Source organism: Anser cygnoides, chromosome 5 (assembly GCF_040182565.1).
Source record: "Anser cygnoides isolate HZ-2024a breed goose chromosome 5, Taihu_goose_T2T_genome, whole genome shotgun sequence".
Lineage (NCBI taxonomy): Eukaryota > Metazoa > Chordata > Aves > Anseriformes > Anatidae > Anser > Anser cygnoides.
Window position 1 is genome coordinate 34,699,232 of NC_089877.1, and position 24,509 is coordinate 34,723,740.

The window sequence follows — 24,509 nt, forward strand, 5'->3', positions numbered from 1 at the left end:
TGAGGCAAGGAGAGACGGGTTAGAAAACTAATGTCCCACATAACGCACGCATCATCGCTTCCTATCAGGGCAAAACAATATTGATCCTGTGATCTCAAACATGAGACCTGGGGCATAGCCATGGTAGAAGCAATAGCCAGCAAGGTAGCAACAAGAACTTTCAAGCTGTCGAAATTTGGAGGCTCCAGAATAGGATTAAGGGTCTGAAAGCCCTCAGCACCACAAGGTTTCCCAAGCTGCTGGTATCAAACAAATGGCTTGAGCCCAAAGGCAGCCTTAGTGACCAAGAATAGGACTTTTACTGTTCGCCCAGAAGCACTTGCAGAGAAGGCTCTCTGAGGTCTCAAGTTCTCACTCACCCCTCCATAGGATGAAGGGCAATCGCTCGGGGCTTCTCCAGGTTCTGCCACAAAAGCACCTTCCTGTGAGTGCCATCCAAATTTGCTACTTCAATTCGAGATGTCCCAGAATCTGTCCAGTATAGTTTGTCATGGATCCAGTCAATAGCAAGTCCACCTATCTCCAGGGGAGAATTAAGCACAGAGTGAAACCAGGAGCACGCTATGCTCAGAAAAATAGTTCCCTTTCCCTCTTAGCCTCAGGAAAGGCCCAACTCAGTCCTCCTGTCTTCTACCCTGTCAGACGAGATGAATTCCAGGGAGACAATGATCTCACACCGATTCCATCCAACCCATCCCCTTGCTCAGGGAGATGCACTCCATTCTGAACTCTGGGTACCCACTTTTCTCCACTCACCCATCCCTATTCTCACACCACAGATAGCACCCAGGCCTTTGTCTTTTTTGTGGTGACGCACCTGGGCTCTCCAGCCCTGTGGAAACCACTTCTTCCACATTGCTACCGTTCAGATTGGCCCTCATTATGCGATCCAGAGTGACATCAGACCAGAACACCAGCTCCTTGCTGTGGTGGAAGTCAAGTGCAATGGCATTTTCCAAGTTGTTCAGGAGCAGCGTATACTCTGAGCGATGAGGCAACACTTGTCGGATATCAATTCGATTGGCAAAGAGCAGCACTGGCTCTGGCCCTAAGAATAGATGGGAAGACAGCATTAGAGTACTCTGATAAGATCCTGACTACCATTCCCTTTGCTCTAAGTCCCAGAACGTAGTTTTGAAGTACCAGCAACAAGAAATCAATGCCCAAGTGCAAAACACCTCAAAGAGCTGTTTCCATAACCACAATACACAGACTTAACTCAAAATTTGGCAGTTTTAAAGCTCTTGGCAAACATTTATTTATCAAGATGTGATCATTCCAGGTTCCATCTGAGCTCACCTCACCTCAGCCTCTGAAGCCATACCAGTAGGCACGCACTTGGCAGCAAGGTTATAGTTTCCTTCACCTATACCCACCTCCCAGCCATATAAACACACATGCTCTACCACAGCTTCTACCACAGCCTACTGTCACAGCAAAACATGACACAGTGAAAGTACGCCTCAGCCAGATATAAAGTCAGTAGATACTTCCGCTGAAAAAATAATTGAAGTTCTTTATGGATCTCATTAGGGGAATTCCTAATAATATTCCTAATTCCTGTAATGGAACTCTTAATTCCTCATCTCCTACATTAGGGGAGCTGAGAAGTTAAGTTCTACAAATGTATATATGCCCTTAAAAACAGATGTCCGTATAGCAGCCACTCACAGCATTCAGAACTTGTGACCAGTATTAAAGGTTAAGCCAGAGCAAGGACATGTGATGCAACTTCACCGACAAGGAAGGACTGAGATGCTTCCTAAACAGAGACACAGGATACTGGTTTTGTCCCAGGGTCTGGGTCACCAGGAATGACAAGAAACTAGGAAAAGCAGACAAGGGCTGTCGTACTGGCAAGGAAAGGAAATAGTGAAATACCTCTCCATAGTCAAAATCACGAAGTTTACACGCGTTTTCACTGACAACCTAGGCATATCTAATATAAATCCAGGTACTTCCTTGTGTCACACATTGGCTCAGTGAACAGCATAATGCTGCCAACGACGCATTAGAGACAAAGTTATGAGAACAACATGTATGTATCAACACACATGCACCAGCGTAAAGTTGAATTCCTCTTTACCTAGAGCTTTGCAGCTACGTTTGTCAGGTCGCAGCTCATACCCTTGCTCACACCAGCACTGGAAGCCTCCTTCACTGTTGGTACAGCCTTGGCTGCAGTAACCTTCCTCAGCACATTCATTCACATCTGCATGTTACAGACAAAGGGAGAAAATTACCATTATATCAACAAGTCAGGCAACCTCACTGACAGATTGCTTCTGCTTTCATGCTCTGATTTGCAACCTATCGTGGCCATCAACTCCAAGCACATCAAAGCAGCAGGGAGGAGGCTACTGCTCCAAAAACCCACCTTGGCATGATCGTCCATCTTCCAGGAGCCTGTAACCTGTATGGCAGGTGCACTGCACCATCCCTCGTGCCATCTGGCACTTCTGAGCACAGCCACCGTTATTGACATTACAGTTCTCCTCCCCTGTTCTTGGACCTGCAAAAGTAATGCATGAAGATAACTGAGCTGAAACCACAAGGCAGCTGCTTGTGTCCTCAGCAGTTAGGCAGCAGCCACACTACAGAATAGGCTAAGCAACATGGGGAGGACAGAGACTGTGCTGGAAGCTGCCTCTTTGCAGTCAGAACGCTCCCCTGCAGGCCACAACCAATGGGTATCAGCCCTTCCCAAGATCTGGACAATGAAGCTCAGAATAATATTGTTTGGGATTCACCATCTCTGCAGACAAACTTTGATACCTGAAAGCATAATCTTCTCCCCATTATTCCTTCTCCACATTATGCAATTGGCAAAATCACAAAGGCATTTTCCTCAGTCTTCAACTCACACACTCTCCCATTAACACAATCCAGGCTTTCTTCCTTACACACATCCTTCAGAAACACCAGATCAACTCCCACACACAGTGCCTCCATTTATATTTAAGACTTGTCTTGGAGTCTGTTATTGACTTACGGCAGTTTTGATGCGGGCTCTCATCGCTACCATCTCCACAATCGTTTGCTCCATTGCACAGCTTCCTCTGTCCAATACAACGCCCGTTCCCACAAAGGAACTGGTCTGGGGCACACTGAGGTGTCCCTGCAATAAGAAGGAGGAGAAAGTAAGCACCAGAGCTTACTGATTCAACGACAGTCATGGTGGAGAAAAGGACACAGAACACTTTCTAAGATTTGTTACAATCTTTACATATGAGCACAAATCCATTACTTCCTCTTTCCTTGAATTCAGCTCATCTTCCACTCCTTACTGCTCCAAATATCTTCATGCTGATTCAGAGGCCTGCGAGCTCTCCTCCAAACCGAGTCCAATGCTGCTATATTGGGAAGCTCCGCTATTTAGTTGCTCTCAGAATGACTTCAAGGTCCTGGCTTAATTCCCTTTGGTTCCAGATTCCACAACCCTCCTCAGCATGTGTCAGAGCAGAGTCAGTTCTTCACTTTAATCATCTGAGATGCCACCCCAGCACGGCTATGGATCTTAAGCCTGCCTAGGAATGAGAGTCTTGTCCAGCCCTAACTGCACTGTGACAGACTTGGAATGAGATTTACATGCATCACTGAAATCTGAGCTCAGGCAACAGGATTTCACACATGAGCTACACACTTCAACTTCTGCTGTTGGCAGGAAGGCTCTGCAAAATTCTTGTAAGTAAAGTAATGCTATTTGTAGGGACTCTGCCAATCTAATTGTGTCTTTGTCAATAACTGCACTGTCCTGTTGCCTCTTATTTCTTGTACCTCTCAAGCTGACTTTGTCAGTGGTTTCCAAACCATCACCCTCTGATAATCCTAGGAGTACAACAGGACAATACAGTTATCAGCAAAGAAACAATTAGATTGGCAGACCGCCTGCAAGCAGCACGGAAAAGGGTAGTTGTGAGATTATCAAGTACAAATAAGAACTAACAGACACACCAACTGGGAACATAAAAACAAATCACATACAGATTCACTTCTCAGAGAACAGATATACTTTTTAAAAAGGATTCCAAAACTTGGACTGCATTTGTCATAATGAAGACAAAGATTCTTACATCAGCTGATCTCCTAGTGTTCTAGGAATTTTTTCCCTATAGCCAATAAAAATATAAATCCAAGAAGTGACACAGGTTTTTAACTCTTGCTAAAGACATTAAGACAGTGCACTGTTTCTCATCAGATGAGCCAGTACATGTTCTGCTGGGACAAGAACCCCTCAGTTAATTTTTATCTGACGACTGTCACTGTAGACCTAATGCAGAACTGCACAACCAACCTTATGGTGACAACAGCTGTACTCTACCATCTTGGGTTTGATTTGAAGTGGGGAGGTTGAAGTTCAGTGGCTCTGGAAGTTTGATTTGGCTTCTGGGCTGCAACAGTTCTTTCAGTGTTTGTTTAAATATCTTGGTTATCGAGATAAGGCAATGGGTTTACCGGTTTGTCTAAGCACAATTGCTTTTTCCAGGATCACTACTACCTCCTGCACACTGCTACTCATGCCAGCTGACTTATCTAGAGCAACAGCTCCAGGACCTCTGAGCTCATGAGTGTACAACACACACTGCGCCCTCCTCAGCAGGCCCAAACAAGGGCTGCAGTTTTAAAAGTCCTTTTTGTCACCTCTAAACGCAATTTTTGAAATACTCTGATCTAAATAGGTCAGTATACACAGTTGGGCTCTTCTCACTGTGACAAATTCACAGACCAGTATATACTATTCCTCTACAAGGGCTACAAACAACCTGAAAGATTTAAGAAAAATAGAAGATTCTAGTTATTTCCTGAATCTTACCATAATACTGGGGCCTGCTAAAACCCTCTTCTTTTCCATATCCATCATACAGAAGAATGGCTATAGGGGAAATGGTTACTAGGAAGAGCAAGAGACTCCCTAGAAAATGTCTAGGGCAGGGTGGGGCTGGTACCCTTAACCCTCTAAAACAAAGGCTTTATTCTTCACTTTTACAAAATGCCCTTTTTGATTCTACTTCCTGTTAAAATTGCTTGGCAGCTTCATAAGACAACGTGAAAGCTACCCAGAATTACCTAGAAGGCATGAGCTAGACTCAGTCCATTTGACAAAAGTAGGAACTTTGAACTTTATTAATGCTTCCAGGTTTGAATGGAAGTGTCTCAGAGCTTTGTTGTAATTCACAGAGTATGGGCAGGATAGGAAAATAAAAGGATCTGATACCTGACCAGAAAACACCACTACTTAGGTTAGTTTAAGCACACAGACCTGCATGTGTTTGCAAGTGTAGAAGACAGTTTACAGATCTCATACTCTGGGAAGCACAGTAAGTTGAGGCTGAACTCAAACTATCCAAAAGAGACCTCTCTACCTATTCCTCCAGGATGGAAATGTTAGCTACAAGCAGCAAGGCAGCAGGCCAAACCTGTATTCTCACAGTTCTCCTCATCACTGTTGTCAGAGCAGTCATCTTCCCCATCACAGCGCCAGGAGAGACGGACACAGCGCCCTGATTTACAGCGGAACTGGTCAGCTGTGCACATAGATGTAGCTGAGGGACCGAAAAAAAAAGAAAATTAGGTGAGCAACAAGGATCAAAAGAGACCTGTTTCAAAGGTAACACTCCCACATATTCTCTTGCATCCGCAGAAACAGAATGCTCCCACCAGTCCCCAGCACTCACTGCAGTTCCTCTCATCTGACTGGTCATCGCAGTCGGAGTCTCCATCACACCTCCAGCCAGCATTAATGCACAAGCCACTGTTGCACATGAACTCCCCAGAGCGACATGGCTGGTGAGATGCTGTCGGAAGGTAAAATAAATAAATAAATATACAGCAAACTCAGACCTATGGAACATCCCAGAAATCTCTCAATGCCACATTTATGCTCCGCTATAGTGGAACTTGGTCCTGAACAGATCCCTCCTGGAAACTGCCTTAATTCCTGCATGCAGAAATGTGCTGACTACACAGTGACCCCCATGACTACTCTCACTGTCTTGAGTTAAAAAATTAATAATCAAAGAATCAGCTTATGTGTGACAAATTAGATAGCTGTCTCTCCAGCCAATGCAAAATCCATTTAGGATTGCAGGTCAGAAGCTTGGACCAGTATACCGCCCTGCACTAACTTACAGCAGTCAGATTCATCAGACCAGTCCCCACAGTCATCGTCGCCATCACAGTGGTAGATGTCCAAGATGCAACGTCCATACGCACACTGGAACTCCTCCAAGCTGCAGGTGGCAGCTGGAACATCTGATGCTAACGAGGGAATCAAACAAAAAATGCCTAAGGTAAAAGGGCACAAGCCAGTTTAAATAAACCTTTCTCCATCTAATAATACACTAGCAAATATTCAATGGAAAATTGTTGGAAATTACTAGCCATTGCTGCATATCTTTGCACGACCTGTATTGCTGAGAAGAACTCGAATGCTGTTTGTGCTTCACTGAGGGGCAGTTTAAAGCTATATACAAATGAAACTGTGCGGTCAACTCACTTTAAAAAAAACACCAAAGGGGTTGATGAGAAAGCAACAAAAAGGATCCAAGAGTGTCACCTTCCCTCTTATGCTCAAGATACTATCTATGTCTTAGTGCCCTCTATAAAGGTTTGCAATGTTTATTAAACCTTTGAAAGCCAGATGTAAAAACAAAGCTACCTTTTGGGGTAGCTCTATATTAAGGACTGAGGCACATCAGAACACAAGGTTAAAATATAGCATGATTCCTTTAAAATTTTAACACAAATAAACACTTGAAGACCAAAGGAAGCAAGCAGTGAGGTGCCCGCTTCTGCACCTGACCTTTGAATTTTCCCCCCTCCCTTTCCTCTCAAGCCATTGCCAAAACAAACTGTGCCTTATCAGTTAGGAGCACTGGCAGACAGATGACCCTAGGCAGAGCCCAACAAACTCGCAGTCAAGGATTTGCCCACTGTTCTCTGTTCAGCAGTACACTATGTGGGAAGTGATGAAAAATCTAAGTCCCACACAACAGAATCTGACACCTCTTCTCATACTGTCCGGAGAATGAACTGCATGTTTCAGGCACATGAGTCTTTCAGCTGAGGAGGTCAGAAAACAAATACACCAAGCAAAAGGGAAAACAAAGGCTGGCAATCAGGGACCTGAACTACGCCTGCCTATCCAACCTCAAGTAGTGGCAGAGCCTGCAGGCACGCAGTAAGAGCTCCAGTTCAGCCAGTATCCAGTGGCGAGTTACTAGTGTGTGTTAACCTGTGCCTCACCAAAGGAACCTGAAAGTAGTGTTTGGGCCTCCCTGAGGAGAAAACGAAGTTGATGACTTAAATTCTCATGTAGCACGATTCAATTATACATCCCACCCCGCAAAAAAAAAAAAAAAAAAAAAGCTTAGTTCCACATTGTCTTAGATGAACAGTGAACAGGACTGGATACAAGAAAAAGTTGACAGCCACACTGAGAAAGATAAGAGAAAGGGAGGCAGCCAAAGTGAGCTTCTTAGTGAAGTTCCCTACCTAAAATGCCTTACAAAAAACTGCCAGCCACAATTTGAGAAGCATTTCAACTCAGAGGAGTAGGGGCATGAATTCAGGTTGCCCTTCCACCTCCATAGGAGGCAAGGTTGAAACATCTTTCCTCACTTCCCCAGTGCCTATTCATGGCCTGCATGGAGCAACAGGCAAGGGAATGAGAAAGGAGAGAGGGGTAAAGGCGAGGGAAAGAGGCTGGCTTCCTCTTAGAGCCTTTTCCCAGCTTAGAAATGTTTGCAGCCCCTGGCTTGCTGCCAACTCTCATTATCTGGAGAGATAAAAGACAACTCCCCCATGCATCCACTCCCCTGCCCTTCAGGAGCTGGCGGCCCTGATCCCCCCCCTCCTAGAGCTTTTTGAAGTTTCTTGCTATCTAGAACAAATTCTGCAAAATGCCTTTGAAAGCAGGGTGGGGGAAGGGACCGCTGAAACTTCCACAGACACTAAATGCACTCAGAGACATGGCAGAGAGCAGTGGGGGTTAGGAAGGGACATAATAGACTCCTGTTCCACTTGCCACAAGCCCATGATGGTGGAGGAGAAAACTGCTCTGGGTTCTCACACCCGCACCTTCCCCCATCTCCATCAGTCAAATCAGCTTCCAACTAATTCATCCTATCAGCCCTTATCTGATAAGGTCCTGAGTAAAGCATCTGAGTGAAGAGGGGTTGGGCAGGCAGGCAGCCCTTTCAGCATGCCAGCTGGGAACATGCAGTCCCTTAGGATGCTGTCAGCGGGCAAAGTCCCCCAAGAAGTTTCAGGCAGGAATCAGACAAGAGAATAAAGGAGAGAGCAGTTTTCTCCCCTTTTTCCCTGCCCTCCAGCTCCTACAGTTTTATACAGAGCTCTGTTCACTAAAGCATAAGCCCCCTGCTTTGAGTCAAGATCATATAGCCATGAGAAGCAACAGAGAAGCAGCCAGGAACAGACTAAGTATTTCTGTGAGGTAACACAACAGGCATACCATCCTCCTCTCATGCCCTCTGGGGTAGACAACGGAAGGCAGCATAGCTGCCAGTACAGGCAGGACTAACTCGTTTCTGATCTCTGCTGCAGAAAACGTGCCAAACCCCAAGACAGGAGCAGGTCCAAAAGGCTATTTCCTGTGGTTACAAAGCAAGGAGAGCACTTACGGCAATTCTCTTCATCAGAACCATCCTTGCAGTCAGTGTCACCATCACAGAACCAGTGCTCAGCTATACAGCTGCCATCACTGCAACGAAACTCCTTCTCCGAGCACTTTCTCATGTCTGCAAAGATAGTAATACAAACAAAGCCTTGTCTTTTCTCAGAGTACCCAGGAAACAACCACACAATGCTCCTGAAGCTCCTAGGGCACTGACAAACAAGACCTCTCATTAAACCATACATTTCCATGTCATGCCATGCCAGGACAAAACCATCAGTGCTCATTTAGCAGACACAGAGCACAGGATTTGAAAGGAATCCATGGGACTTCACAATTGCATGTCAAGGAATAACAAGCCTCAAGTGATTTTTGCCTGGCAAATAAGCCACACAACCTGAGATCCCAGCCAGCCATGGGAACACAATATCCCACAAGCCCAGCCCAGATAAGCCAGCTGCGAGCCCTTGCCACACTAAGAGGACCCTAAAACTGCACAGGTGGGAGTCTGTGCGATGCCTTTTCAAGCCCCAGCGGGGCAGGCAGCCATCACTGTCATTCATGGTATTGGCAGGGCCACTACTCACCACATTGCTCATCGCTGTTGTCTCCACAGTCGTTATCTCCATCACAGTGCCATAGGCTGCGGATGCAATATCCATTCTGACACGAGAACTCATCTTCCTCACACTCCCGTGGAGCTGCAGGGACACGACAGAGAATAAGGTGAAGATAAGGCAATAAGATTAACCTTAGCAAACACCAAACCTGTGGCATGTCACAGATCAAGCATCCTCCTCCTCCAGGGATACCACTATACTGGAGAGTTCATTTCCCTTATCTTAACAACATCAGGATGGCCACTGCGATATTCCCTGAGTCTCTCTCTTCCACTCCAACCGCAAGTTGCTAGCACAGTGGGCTCTAAAACCTGAGAACATGGGTTGGAGGAAGGACCTGGAACAGAATAATGGAGCCACCCACCCTGTGCTGGCATTCTTGCATAGCTCCAAGCCTGGTTCAAGTGAACCCCACAAAAAAAAAGAGGCAACACAGGCCTCTTTTTTAAAGCAATTAATATGGTCTATCATTACCTAACAAATACTTTGTCAGAATTGTACCTCCACCTTTTTTTCCCACAATACCAAAGCTACCTTCAAAGGAAAGGAAATGTTCATTGAAAAGGGAGAGAGAAAATTTCAGCTTCCTCTTCCAAACTCTCCAGTACTTGCAGCCTCATTCCACTCTTTGCCAGTCTTCTACAAAAGCTTGTCTGCAGGCCAGTGAGGAAAGAAAAAGGGACTGCAAAATTAGCACCTGAAGACCTTAATCCAACCGAAACCCTCCTATGGTTAAGTGCTAGTCTGGACAACTCCCTAGGAGTCTCTTATCCTCAGAACCATGCCTTTTTCCTTTCATTAGTCTCCAAAACTTTTGATCACACCCTTCTCTACTGTTGTCTTAAATATGAGGGCATTCCAACCTTTTCTGAAAAACAGAAGACCGAATAGACCCAGACCTACATACCTTTTCTTTTATGAAAAGCTTTGAAAAGAGACTGGAAAACCAACCTTAGTCCTCTCATCCAGAGCATCACAAGGATGTCAAATCCCCAGACCCTGCTTCCCAGTCCTCTGCCCAGAAGGCAAAGATCAGGGCAATGCTGATCAAAAAGTGAATTCATTAGCACGCAAGCATTGCATAAATGGCTAAAATGACATGGAATATTTTACAGCCAAGAGATTTATTTTTCTGGTTCCTCCATCAGAGCCACTTTGGAGCACTGTGCACACAACTTCTGGAGAATTCAAGGACTGCAGAGTGATGCTTATTGAGCAGCTGCAATCATCTCAAACGGGCAGCACAAAATTTTGCTCCTAACTGCAGCGTGATGCCAGCCCTAGCAACCAGCACAGTTTTGCAGTTTCAGAGAATCTGAAGCTCAAGGGCTATGCAATGTGCTGGCTCCCTGGCACATGCTGCCAAGTACAGACTGGATGATCTGTTGTGAAGAAAGAAAGTTGCATGCCTGACCACCTTTTGCTAACAGAAGCCTACCACAAGTAAACCTGGTCCTCAACACGAAGTGCAAAGAGGGGGCTGAGCTGCAAGGGCTCAGGCAAAATTCACTCAATTTTAGTAAGCTGTAGCAGCACAACAGCAGTGCTCACAGCTAGCAGCCTGCCATGGCAGCTCTTCTGAAGATGGCAACCTCATACGGCAGCAGTCGGTCAGCTTTCAGGGTAACTGGTCTCTGTGTGGGGAGCATAACTACAGCACCTTTCTCTCTTCAGGAAGCTCAGTTTAAAGAGAGAGGATGCTGGGGACAACCCAGCACAGCAGAAAAGTCAGACAGTGGAACCTGAGGCCACAGGAAGTCAGCCAGACAGGCAGTTCAGTTGGATTTGGCAGGGGTTAGGCGTTTCCACGAACAGGGGAGGACATGAAGCGCTCAGCTCAGGGAAGTGCTTCATGGGACATTAACTAGCAAAGCTGCAGGGCATAAGCTGTTCTCCAGCTGGACAGAGAAGCACCCCCTCCCCCAGGACACACATCTGAACAGCAAGCCAGGTGCCAATGCGGGGGGGCTACAGATATCAGGTACACATCTCTGTCAGAGGCAGGATATAGCTTATTGCAAGCCAAAGGTCTGCCTCAGTGGATAAACTCTTAAAATCCTGTAACAGTGGGCTAACGTTCCCCACCCATGGCAGGCAGGCACAGCACCACCCCCTCCCCTCCGAGAGGTGACTTACGGCAGTCCTGTTCATCAGAGTCATCCTCGCAGTCGTTGTCTCCATCGCAGACCCATGACCGGCGGATGCACTTCCCGTTGTCGCAGTGGAAGTCCAAGGGGGAGCAAGTGGGCAGCACTGCAAGAGCAAAGAAACACCTCAGTATGGAGCTACAGCCGGCTTCCTTCCTGAAAAAGAAGTTCCTTCCCTCCTGATGGGAGAAGGCTACACCTCTTAGAAACAAAAGACATGAAATTTCAAGTCACAAGGAAGAGATGTGCCTCCGAGGGGGGGGGCAGGATAGGTCTGCAGCTTGTCAGCCTTTCCTCCCCAGAGGAGCGCTGACCTTTCCACAATAGAGTAGCCATCACAATTCCCCACTGAGTTCCTTTTTTCTCTTTCATCCCTAAGCCTGCTATCATCCCATAATGGCACTCGTTTCATAACAAGGAAAATTACAATATCAACGTTTTCCTGCATGCTTCCCAGTGCAGTCCATCCCGTTTCAATTACACAGTGAGTTCTTTAGGATAAAAACCATCAGAAACAATGGTTTGGGGAACAGGGTTTTGCAAGGCACATGCCACAACAAAAAACACATGAAAAGTGTGTTTCAGCCTGGGGACTCTGCCAGCTTTTTTTTGTCTGAAGAATCTGTGAGAAGCTTAGAGGCAGGAACCCATTGCTGAGGATAAATTCACTGTGCCTCAGGTACGGGCAATAGGGTTCAAACCTAAAGGTCTCCAGAAGGGATGGAGGGAGAGGGTGTATGGGACACTCGTCTACACGGGACTCTGCTGGCAACCGAGCGGAACAACAAATCCACAGCATTCAAGGAGGCCCAGAGCCACAAAGCTGGAATTCAAGGGGGAGCATCAGATCTGTCCTGCCCCCACAGATGAGAGAAACCCTCAACCCAGGGAGGCTCATGCTTTTAAGTGCTGCCAGCTGTGGTGGGGAAGGGGCTGCACAAGACACCGCTCCTGACAGGTGTGTTCTCCAAAGAGCAACGTTAGCTCAGCGACGTGAAGAGGAGCGGGCCGCAGAGGCTAGTGCCTGAAACCCTTTCATCCCAGCCCAGCTTGCCGACAGCATCTCCCGTCTGTCAGCAGGGGGGTCAGCCCTCCTCTGCTCTGCCTCTACTTCTTCCCCTGCCAACGCTGCCCCGGGGGTGGGGGTGCAAAGGGGGGCGGGAGGCTTAAAAGAAGGTGAAGACAGCAGCCACGCACACAAGGAGGGGGATTTAATAAGGGAACAAATAGCCACATTTTCGGCTTTCCCAGCTTCCTCAGCCCTCCATCTCCACATAGGCCAGGACTGCTGCCAGCGCCCTGTGGAAGCAGTATGGATTACACTGCACGGAGTCGTCCACAGCTCTTTATAGCACGTCCTCCAACATTTCATACCGAGTGCCTGGCCTAAAAGCCTCCCACCCCTAAGAATACACTACTGCAGTTAAATTCAGACTGGCTGTAAGAGATGTCTTTTGGTAACCACACACGTGGATCACCTTAGCCACTCCCATACCAAGGCAGGCAAAGGCATCTCTGTACTTGACAGGACATCACTGCTGAACACCACGCTTGGTGACAAAATACAGAATGTGGCACCAGCCCTCAGGAAAAGGTTCTTCCTATCACATCTAGGATGTCTCGGTGTAGATATTTGTCCAGATCACACTCAGCCACTTCCAGGCCTCAGAGCGGTACGAAGGAGAGGGAGGCATACAGATCTGTATCGTCGCCCTCACAGCTTGACAGCACCCTGGTCGTCCCGTGGCTGACCCACTCCCTTACGCGGTGCTTTCTCTGAGCAGCCCTGTGCTGCTGCATCAAAGCGAAGGAGGAGAGCCTCCTTCTTCCCCTGGGCAGATAGAAAGGGGAAAGAAATCCAAACTCTGCTTCCAAACGCAGCCAAGACAGATATTTGGATTCAGAGAGTCAGCCCCACAGATCAGCCCCCTCTCCCCCAAGTGCAGCTCCCATACATACTTCACATGCTGAGCAAACCTTCCCTGGCCTCAGCTGCAGTTTCGGGACTAAGACCATCCCCCCAGCATATGCTTTTCTGTCTGCTCTGCCCAGTCCCAGCGTGACTAATCACCAAAGGACTGCACAGGAGCCGCCTGGAAGGGAATTTGCATGCTGACTCTCCAGGGGAGAATTCTTCAGGCTCCCAGAGGGTTAGGCCATTAGCACTGGTTCAGAGCTGATACCATTATCCCATTGAACTGCTGCATCCCTTCATGAGGTAACAACACAAAATGAAATTCCACCCCTACAGGGAGCAGTTCAGCCAATTTCATACTCTCCCTTAAATATAAAAATTGAGCTTCAACCACAGGGGAGGGGGAGCAGGAGCAGGGGAAAGAGAGCAAAACACAAACTGCCACATACAAAGGAGGACCTAATTCCCACCCTAGCAGACAGCAAGTATGTGCCAGCCCAGACAACACCAGGGGGGAGATAAATCCCCTTCTACAGGAGCTCTCCTTTAAAGGAGGAAGGAAAATGGAAAGAAAAAAAAAAAGAAAAAACACTTAAAACAAAAAAAATAATGAATGAAGGCTGATGTTTCATAAAGCTTAGGAACCACCAATGGGATCGGGCCAGGGATCTGTGTAAATTCGTAACCTGAATCTAATAATGTTCAGAAACAGATGCTTCAAAGGCAAACGCAGGAGATTCCAGGAGCAGCTTTCACGCAGGGGCTGTCTCTCCCTAACCCTTCTTCCCAGCCCTGCTCCTCCCAGCCCACGATCCCTTCTCCCCTTTAAAAAGCAAACTGTCCTCACTGAAACATTCCTGCATGTCCTCCTGTTAGTTCTACACACGTCAGCTTCAGCTCCACTGTACAGCCCTTTGTTCTGGGGCTATTATTGTTCAGCCCTTCTGTTAGTCATTTATTTCTTCATATTTTGAGTTGTTTTCCTATGGAGTTAAAGCTGAGGGCATATCATTAGCCCAGAGTTAATGCGTAGTGCTGTTGTAAGTATATTCAAAAAAATGGTTTGAAAATTCAAAAGTTAAGAGTAAATTTAAAAGTTATGGTGTCACACTTAGGAAAACACAGTGCAGGATATTCAAACAACCTCCACTATATTTTCTTCTGCCATCGTGGAATAGCTATACAATTTGCTAAGTGATTTTACTGCTTTAACTAACTTTAAAAGCCATGCCTCCATCTTCTTCCTCCCTTAATTAGAAGAATACATGGCTACACACGTGAAACATCAAGGATTCCTTCCATTGCCAGAGAGGGAGAAAAACTGGATTATCAAGCTGGATTAGCAGTCAGAAACCTGGAAACAGAACACCTATATTTTCTTCCCAGCTTTGATAGCAATTATTGCATGACTCTGGGACAGCTCTAGCACTTCGGCCCCACTTCTGGTGGTGGTAAAGTTAAGGACATTTATTACTTCCTAAGATAGCTGCAATGCCTTCATAGGCACTGCTTCCACTGATGAGAAAATGTTAGATTGCGCTAACATGGTTTTACCACTACTCAGAGCAGGATTAGGTACTGCAACGGTAAACACAACTAAGCCTCAACCCCCCCCCTTCCCTATTCAATTCTCTCCACATCTGAGCAAAGCGGCAGTATTCTTCTTGAAAGAAATAAGCAAAGGCGAGTCCTGGGATGGAGCTGAAGACAGACAAATGCCCACAAAGATAGGAACTAACCTGCTTCCCCAAGCAGCGGGAACAAGCACAAGGAAAGGGAGCCGTCAGGAAGAGCTAAGCGGGCCAGCGACAGCCTAAGAGAGCACATCTGTCAACTTGCAGTGAGCAACACAAAAAGGCCTTTGAACTTCCAACCATTTCCCTGAGCTCATCCCTCTGCACGGTCACACTGGACATCATCCAAAGTTTCAGCAAAGCTAGGTCTATCGTAGGCCTGCTATTCCTCCCCCTCTCCCAACTCCTATTACACAGGGTGCTCTTTTACGGCCAAGCCGAAGGGGAGGGGGAAGAGCAGGGGGAAAGGGACGTTTATAAGGTGAAACGCAGCCTCAATCACGTCCCACTGGCCTTTGAACACTTTATCCCTGTTGCCTGCAGTGCCCAGGTTGCTTTGTGCCCAAGGACACTAAGTGACTGGTGCTCAGATCAGGATCACAGCAGGCTGAACAATATGGTTTGATTAGACAAACTCTCAGTCATAAGAAGAATGAGGAGTTAGCTTAAATATTAATTACAAAAAGTTCATCCTACCAGTAGCCTGCCCCCCAGCTGTACTCGCATAGCTACATATCTGTATGCACACAGACCTGGCTGCTGAGCTCTGCATCAAGCGGACCGTAGGTCCAGAAATGTTCATTAGCCTGCTCTTGGGAAAAAAAAAGGAGACACTACATTTCACCAACCATTTTTTGGAAAGACTAGTTCCAGAATAACAGAAAACATTTTCAACAGCGCTGCCAAACTGTATTTAAGCACTTTGCTGGTCAAAAATACAAAAGAGAAGAAAAAAGGGTATCAACACCCAATCTTCCACAACCCTTCAATCAAAAGGGCTATGCCTGAGGGGCACTGCATTAATTGTGATGCCCTTTGATGCCTTTTAAAGGAAAAGCACATTTACCAAGCCCAATAAAATAATGAAGCATGAAGTAAACTTTACTCACAAGAAATACCAGATATGGAAGTGGTGTCTTTTCAACAGAAACCATAAACTGAGTTTAGCCAAACCAGAGGTTTAGAAGCAAAGCTTCACCTAAGCTCTTGCATCTGAGCTTCAGACTGGTGATTATGGAGAAGGCAGAGGAAAGACTATTCTTCTAAAAAAAGTTTCCATCAGTTTCAGTAAAAGGCCTGGGATATTTTTATCCTCACATCATCACAAAATACATTTGTGTGGGACTGGTAGGTGTAGTAGCTATGCTGTTTCTGGCAACAAAGAAACATCTACTGTACTTGAATGTGTTGTAGCTCAACAGGAATTACCTGAAGTTCCCAAATGAGACGGAAACAGAATGCTACTTTCAGTAAGCTTTAAGGTAAAAGAAGTAAATTATTTTTCAGGCTCTTTAAACCAAGTAGCGTTGTACAACAGCACATGCAGCTAGGCAAGCATGTCTGCGTCCCAAGGAGCTACACATTTACAAGCTGAGGAGGTACAATACAGATGCTAAATTCAGAGTAAAATGGCTCTGTTGGGGGATGGTTAGGACGGGATTTGGCGTATCTTATGAGAAACAGAACTATTTATCAATCCTCAGGCCAAGTTTACTCAGTTGTCCTTTCACCCTTGCCACAGGAAGTAAGACTCATTCACACCACACTGGACTTCAAAGTACTTGTAGAAGGGCAGAATGAAAACCATTCCTCTTCTCGCACGCAGCTTTCGTTAGGGACAGTCCAAAGTAGTCTCTGTTGGCACAAGACAGGAAGGCAGCTGAGCTACTCTGGGCATGTATAGCAAAGGCTTCCAAGCCAGACACTGTCAGCAAGCCAGAGAGCTGACACCAATGAAAGAAAGTCTATGAAGCTGGCATGACAGCTGGTAGGTTGCTTATTACTATTATTACTACAGGACTATGGCTTGTAAACATGATCTGGAGCAGGAAACAAACATGTCACGGAATAATTGGCTCCCGTCACAGCAGGGCTTCAGATTTGCAAGAAAAACAGTTCCCGTCATAGCCAGGTAAGCAGAGGCAGGACTCTCCCAAGAACTACAGGAAAACACCTACAAGAACCAGGCAGTCTGAGGACAGCAATCCAAGCTGAAAATATTTATAGGAAAGTCAGTCAGGCTGGGATGTGTCAAAAAGATAATGGTTGAGGAAAAACCTACTGGAACTGATTCTAAAAATGTCAGTTCGTTGGACAGTTTGCAACAGAACACACACACAAAAAAAGAAAAGAACACTGAGAATTTATCTCAGAACTAAAACATCTCACTCAAAAGGAAGAAACTGTCTCTGCCCATGTTTTCCATAGGCGCAGCTCTCTCACTGCTGAGTATCTTGCTTTCTTACACACGGTTTGTTTCAAGTTACTTGTCACGGTTAAAACACTCAGCTTTCACAAACACAAGTTACAAATGGTATTCTTACTGCAGCCGTCTTCATCACTGTGGTCCCCACAGTCGTTGTCTCCATCACACTGCCACTGAGCAGGGATGCACGTACATTCACCGAAAGCGCTGACAGCACATGTAAAGTGATTACGTCCACAGGAGCATTCAGTGCTACTCGATACACCTGCAAAGGAACAGAAGGAAAAAGATATTTTGAAGATGTGCCTCTATTTTATGGTACACGCATTAAATATAAACTGACATTACAATTGTTCTCCATGTACACACTGCGTGCACGAACATACACTCTCCTACAAAGAAAAACATTCATCCCTCTCACACTGTTGAAATAGGAGATCGAGCACTATCCACAGTTTCCTGGAACGGAGCTATTTGAAGACAACAGCAAATAGCAACCTGCCAAAAAGAGATTTAGGAATCAGTTAGCTGGAAAATAACTCAGCACTAGTCACAATCAAATTCAAGGAATCCCAGGCATCAGAACACCCTTTTTTTTTTTTTTATTTTATAGACTCCGTCTTCTACAGCACAGCACTGATGCTGCTCCACTTAGCACTTAGTTCTGACAACACAACAGAAGGAATATCAAAGACTCTACTTCACAGGGTTATCATGGATCTTCTCCAGACTCTGAACTTTCTAGATGCCAACCTTTTACATGTCACAGCTTTAGAGATTTCAGTAAAATAAAGAAGACATGCTTTCTTATTTATTAATTAACCTGTGACAGAGATTAACCTGTGACATTGCCGTGTGCATAACTGACATTCATGAAAGCAAGAGAAGAGGATTTTCAGCTCTACAAACTGACCAAAAGAAAATGCAGTCCAAATATCAAGCTATAATCCGATAAGAACTTTTTTTTCAGCCTTAATGTTAGCTTAAGGAGTTCCACTTTCCCAGCTACAGAACAATGCTCTGCTCAACTCTGACTCTCACCCATTTGCAAATACAACTGTTTAAGATGTTATCCCACACATTCCGTGAATAAGTCTCTGCCTTGAGAGAACAGGCTACAGTCCACCTCTCAAAGGGGAAGAAGTCATACCTGAACTTCTGTCTGAAGTTATCTAGACGATCAATATAATCAATATCACTGTTAAATAAATGATTATTCTATCAATCAACAACCACCTCAGGCTAATCTGTGACTGGATTTTTTTGGTGTTTCCTTTTTGCTGCAATTCAAACAAATTTAAAGCTTTAAGCATAAGAAATAAATCATAAGGAAAGAAGTACAGGGGGATACCTGCCACAAGTGGTATCCCCAGATATGACTCCCCAACCTATCTATTTGCAGACTTATTGATCTCAGTTGTTACTGTTAGTATATCCGAGATAAACCATAAACTGTAGCAAACAAACCACAAAATCCTATGGAGAGAAAAAAAAGCCTCATAATTTCATGTTCTAATTGTTAAAAGCACTATCTGCAAAATTTTACGCAACTCTTCTGCAAGCTTTCTCAACAGCAGAACTCCCTCCAGTGAAGACATCCTTTTACACAAGTTAAACTAAGACTTAAGTTTCGAGGGGATGAACTTCTTCCTAGAGGAATACCATGATAAATTTCTTCTGCAACAAAACTGGCTGAGCTTAGTGCCAGCCCCTGCTGCTTGCCCCCACTGCTATACTGCCTGTTGCAAGGTCATGCTACAAACTACTTCCCAAGCACATCCATGAGCTACTGAATTGGGCCAATGAAATCGGCTGCCATGTCTTCCCTTTCATAGGCTGCCATGGGTGCAGTAAGCTTTTTATTATTTCCCGTCTCTGCTACAAATTATCTTTAAAAGGCTTAGTAGAAAAAGCACATCTAAGGCATTACTGTAGATGCTAGGGAAAGCAGTGAATATGTGGTGTAAAGAGAGACAGAAGGAGGAAGAGTATAAGGTGAACAAGGAACAGAAAGAAGGACACAGAAATGATAGGGGACAGAGCAGTCATGGATGCTCAATGAGCTTACCAGGTATGGCCAAAGCAAAGCCTGGCTCAAAAAGACAGCGAGTGAGCGATACAGATTTCAAAAGACAAGTTTAACCCTAATGTGAGTCAGAAGGCAAAAAACTCGGCACAGACATCCTTAAGGAAAAGTAACACATCATCAACACAATACATTTGACTATTACAAATAATCACAACGAAATTCAGAAGAACCAACAAGCCTCCCCAAAGGTCAAGCAGAAGTTCCTTCAAACCGACAGCACAGGAAATTCAGGACAAATCACCTTCTGCTGGAGCCTACCAAGAGTCAAAGGCAGAACCAGCTGCATATTGTAATTAAAGTAGCTGCTGTTTAAATTACAGTAACCCGAAGCACTTATTCTAACTGCTTTTAGCTCCAATATCCCTTCCTGTTGGAGTACACCAAGAGGATGATCATTATCCTCATTACCCTTAAAAACATACATAAAAGTACCAGCAACTTGCTCTATATTGCCAAGACCCCACCATGTCATGACCTAGGGTAGCTTCAGCAACAGGAAAGGATCAAACATTGAGACAAACAGCTCTTAAACTTGAGGAAAATATTCAATAATTTATTTCTAGGTAAACACAAGTGAGAGAAGTTGGGGAAAAAAAAGTAAAAGTGAGTGTTATTTTAGCTGCTGGATAGCAGCATGGAGGGACACCTCTGCAATTGCAGAGGGAAGAATTAGTGCAGCAGTCTCAAACTGCTGGGAAATCTGCATACTACAACTTAACCAGCTGAACTGTTCAACGCGCTTATCTTCAAAGGTTACTGCAACCAATATCAGGTTATATAAATATACACGTTTTAACCTGTTCCTCCCACCTCACTAAAGTTGCTACGTTCAGCCACCTCTGGCTTGTGTTTTTATCAGGCTTCAGAAACCGTTGGGAGTTGAAGGGTATGTTATAACCCAAGTACCAACACTCCGCTCCTGTATATGCACAAGCCTGTACCCATGGCACTATTATGTAAATTTAGACTAGTGAAGCACAGTATGTTATGACCTTTCTGAGTCTAATGCTTTGCAATTGGTGATCTTGAAGTTAACTAACCTTCTAGTCTTTATGACATGCTTTATAAATCAGGATTTACCTTCATCTTACACTTGGACTTCACTGTTCAGAGAGCACAACTATTGCTCACCTTGAAAGATGACCATTTTTAATGCAGTAACTTATTCCAACCTGTAAATAGCATCAGAAGAACCAATCCCGGATGACTAGCATTTATCCAATACAAAGAAGAGACTGAATGAAACCTGGGATAAGCTGCAGATAACAGGAATTTTCTCAATTATTTCAATGTGGACAGTATTTCACCCTTGGTGTCCCATGATTATTTCCCAGTGCTCAGAGCCCCAGTGACAGCACCCTCCGCAACCAGAGAGGGCCAGGAAGAAGAAAGATGAGAAGTGCGTTTTCTTCCGTCACCTCAAAGACAAGCGGAAGAAGAGCATTTGGTGTGAGAAGCCTCAACACAAGACTTATTCTTTAACATGGAGCTCTTACTAAAGATGGGGAGTGTGAGATGGAAGACTAACCAAACGCGTTAGGGTGGAACATAAACCTCCAGTGTCACGTTTCAAGGCCAGTCCGTCAGGGGTCCAGGAACACAACGGAAGTCAGCGCCTGCCCTTCAGGCAACTGGACCAGCAATCAAAGCAGAAATATCTTCTTACACTTCTGCACATTATTCCAGAGCAAGAACAAGGGGCGCCTCTGGGGCTTAGCCGTGACAAGCAATTTTCCTAAAACTTTTCATCACGCTGGAGGCTTGGACATTTTAACAACCTTCTGTACTCCAAAATCATTTTGCTTATGCAAGAGGCAAAAAATGACATATTTTAACACTGAAATATATGTAAAACAATATATAGAAGCTATGCAGAGACACTGCCAGGTTCTGAGCTAACATCACTCAACTCTCCTGGCCTGTCTTGGCCAGTCCTACAAAGGTTCGTTTTGCTGATGAGGTCACTCGCAATGCTCAGAGCTATTACATAACAGCCCTGTATTTGCAACAGAGTCCCTGAAACTACAAAGGAAACTTAAGCAGACAGAATAATTATCAAACTGAACTCTGTACCCCTTGTTGTTAGCAACAGCAAGTTTTTAGGGGAGACTGAAAACACTTTTTCTTTTAAATCCTGATGGCATGCCAGGAGGAGAAAAGCTTCTCCTATTTTCAGGGAAAATAGTGACAGATAGCAGCTCTTACCCCTAGTTTGTAGGGATTCCACCTTCCACAGGCTGTTGCTTAAACACATTCTTCCTCTTCAGGGTCCATCACTTCTGTCAGGCCCTGGCAGCATTCTAGCAAATAGCAGGATTTTCTCACATATTATGAAGTTACCTCAAATGGATGAGGGCCAAGAATACTGCACAAACAACTGCCAAAGATCCTGGCATCTACAGGCAATACCCTGCTGCCTTTCCACATGTTCTTTCTTTCCAGGTACCAAGAAACGACTATGCAAGAGACTCTTCCTCTCCATGCCACCCTATTAGTTGCATCTTTTCCCCTTCATCCTAACACAGAAATTCTTACAGCTATTTTTAAAAGTAGTAGTATTAGATTCACAGCCATCAGTTTGCTTGTACTATCCTGTAATTCTGCGTGTACACATAACACAGTAGCACAGCTAATCATGGCTAAGTATCAATTTATTTCTTCTATACTGCAAGGTAAAAACAACACCAGCACGTTTAGAAAACCCTAAAAAAAAGTACTAAAATATTTGGCACGACCTACGGTTGCAGGCTGTTCAGTTCAGAAACAGAGGCCTTTGAAAAGAACATTCATTGTTTTGGTCCAGGACCGAGCAACACACAGCCCTGGGTTCCTTCCCTTCCAGGGACAGACTCCGCATTTCATCGCCTCCAGAAAACCTTCAGGGGAAGACAGATATTTCTGAGCCATCTCACTACCACAGGAGATGCAACCAAAACAAAAAGATGACAATGCCAGCTTTTACAATTTTAATCCTACCATCTAAGTCCCTGGCAGAGGATAGCAGATATAATTGGATATTGAAAAGTTGCGAGAATACAGCACAAATATTTGGCAGTGACATACAGGAAAAATCTAGGGCTGTATAACAGAACTGGAGTATGAACAATGGAATTAAATGGAAAATGAGAGCAAAAAAGAAATCCTAACAGTGACAGGCACAAGGCTGTGAATATTCTCCCCCAGAAGAAGTATGGAAGGATATAGCAAAAAGCATTTCTGGAGGGAAGAAAAAATAGCAGAATATTTTGCCCTGGCTTTGGTAAGTGCACTTCTAATTTCTGTTTCAGGAACCCATGAGCATCTAATTGTTTATTTGGGGTTAAAATCAGTGAATTCTGTAGCACAGCTTTTAATAGCCTCTAGCACTTTTTTTACCTGCTGTTGTAAGGCCTGTGTTGGATACCATTTCTCTTCCTCCTCTTCCAGGCCAAGCTTTCTTTTGTATTCCTATCACATGTATTCCTTGATGAGGAAAGACCTTGGACATTTCAGACAGCCTTGTACACAGTTCAGTTGATACATATTCGTCATCCAGCACTTTGCTGTTTCCATAGCAAAGTAGCTCAGCTTTCTTTTCTTGCCTATCTTGAAGGAAAATGAAAATTTTGGATTCCTCTCTCTTACCCAAATAGCAGTTTCCACTGAAGGAAAGTACAGTTAATCCACCTTTAGAAGAGGGATTTGCTGACCATTGTTTAAGCCCAGAGCTCTGCTGGCAGACAGAGCAAAAGCAACATTACAGCACAGCCTGATGTCAGAAGGGGTAACCTCGCACTGATAAAAGCCAACAGGGTTTTTTTCTTTTATTACTCCCACCGTGGAAGTACCTGATGCAGCTCTTACTAGGTACCCACAGGGTGTCCAAGTATCTGATGCCTGCCTAAAGTAAAATTAACCTCACGTGTCACTGGGATGAGCAACCCAAAAGATTCCAAAGCTTTAAACAAAACTATTTTTTTGTTTGAGAGAAAAATGTTATAGTGGCAAGATTTCATTAAAAAACAAACAAAAACATGGGGCGGAGAATGTCAGAGATGTTACAGCTTCTTTTGATGAAGAGATTTTTATTTTATTTTAACAGGGTATTGTGCATACTTTTAACAGTTTCCAAGCGAGGATGAAAGTCTTCCAGGCTTAGAGGGAAAAGAAGGGATACCTCAGCCTGAACTAGTGGTTCTCAAACAAACGTGGCTGAACGAAGTTCTTTGGAGAGGCATATTGTTAACTACAACCACCCTTCAGTTCTCACATTCAATTGCACACCTATGCCAAGTAGACCTGAAAAACGTTACAGTGGATATGACAACGGGGAATAACAAGCACAAGAGAAATTCCAGGGGATGTCTGCTAATTAGCATTTAAAGGAAATAAGGAAAGCATAAAAAGTGCAAAATTCGTTAGTGTTTGGTGCTATGGGTGTACGTGTGAGGCAGAGGGAGACAGGAACAGAGGCTGTATTTCGGAAATACTACATGGGTCAGGAGATACGAGGCCTTTAAAAACATGTTTAACTCCCTGAGGCCCAATTCTGATTCCACGGAAGTAAAGATTACCAACCCCACTGAAAACCTCATCCTGCACTGGGATAGGAAAGCATTAACAGAAACAGCTATCGACAGGAAAATATTGAAGAAAGAGTTGGACATAAAAAGACTCAAGGATCAAGGAGCAATGGTTACAGCTTGTTCTCCCAAGCCCTTTAACTCATAAATGAACACCTCGTAATAAACAACATGACTAGAACCAAGGTCTCTAGATACTTGTCCTAGATCTATTTCTATCTTGTACAACATTCTACAGATTGCTTCTCCCTCTCTACAAATAGGGATCCTAATACCACCTCAGCACAGCGTGCTAAAGCTTGCTGTGTTCTCCTAAATATCCAGAGACTGAGCAGAAAGGACAGTATTATTGCCATGAAATCCTGCTCACAAAAACTAATTCAAATTGGCTTGGCTACAAGCACACACAGACCAAAAAATCAGCTGAAGGACCATAAACAAAAGATAATGAGAAATGGCAGCAAGTCAAACTGCAGGGGGTGGAGATGGCTAGTAGGTACCATAGGGATCAGCATTCGATCCAGTCCCATTAAATAACTTCA

General features: G+C 44.7%; 1 protein-coding gene across 5 annotated transcripts in view; it reads right to left on the minus strand.

Moving 5' to 3' along the window:
* Positions 1–24,509, minus strand: part of LRP4 (LDL receptor related protein 4) — an 89,402-nt gene that overhangs the window by 20,092 nt on the left and 44,801 nt on the right. For all 5 annotated transcript variants that reach the window (XM_066998732.1, XM_066998731.1, XM_066998730.1 and 2 more), the window contains 12 exons: positions 17,435–17,581; positions 11,392–11,508; positions 9,223–9,336; positions 8,643–8,759; positions 6,130–6,258; positions 5,676–5,795; positions 5,418–5,543; positions 2,993–3,118; positions 2,378–2,512; positions 2,087–2,212; positions 818–1,048; positions 360–516 (listed from right to left, as the gene is read on the minus strand). In XM_066998732.1, coding sequence (XP_066854833.1) covers positions 360–516; positions 818–1,048; positions 2,087–2,212; positions 2,378–2,512; positions 2,993–3,118; positions 5,418–5,543; positions 5,676–5,795; positions 6,130–6,258; positions 8,643–8,759; positions 9,223–9,336; positions 11,392–11,508; positions 17,435–17,581 — 1,645 coding nt within the window. The remainder of the gene's footprint in view (positions 1–359; positions 517–817; positions 1,049–2,086; positions 2,213–2,377; positions 2,513–2,992; positions 3,119–5,417; positions 5,544–5,675; positions 5,796–6,129; positions 6,259–8,642; positions 8,760–9,222; positions 9,337–11,391; positions 11,509–17,434; positions 17,582–24,509) is intronic.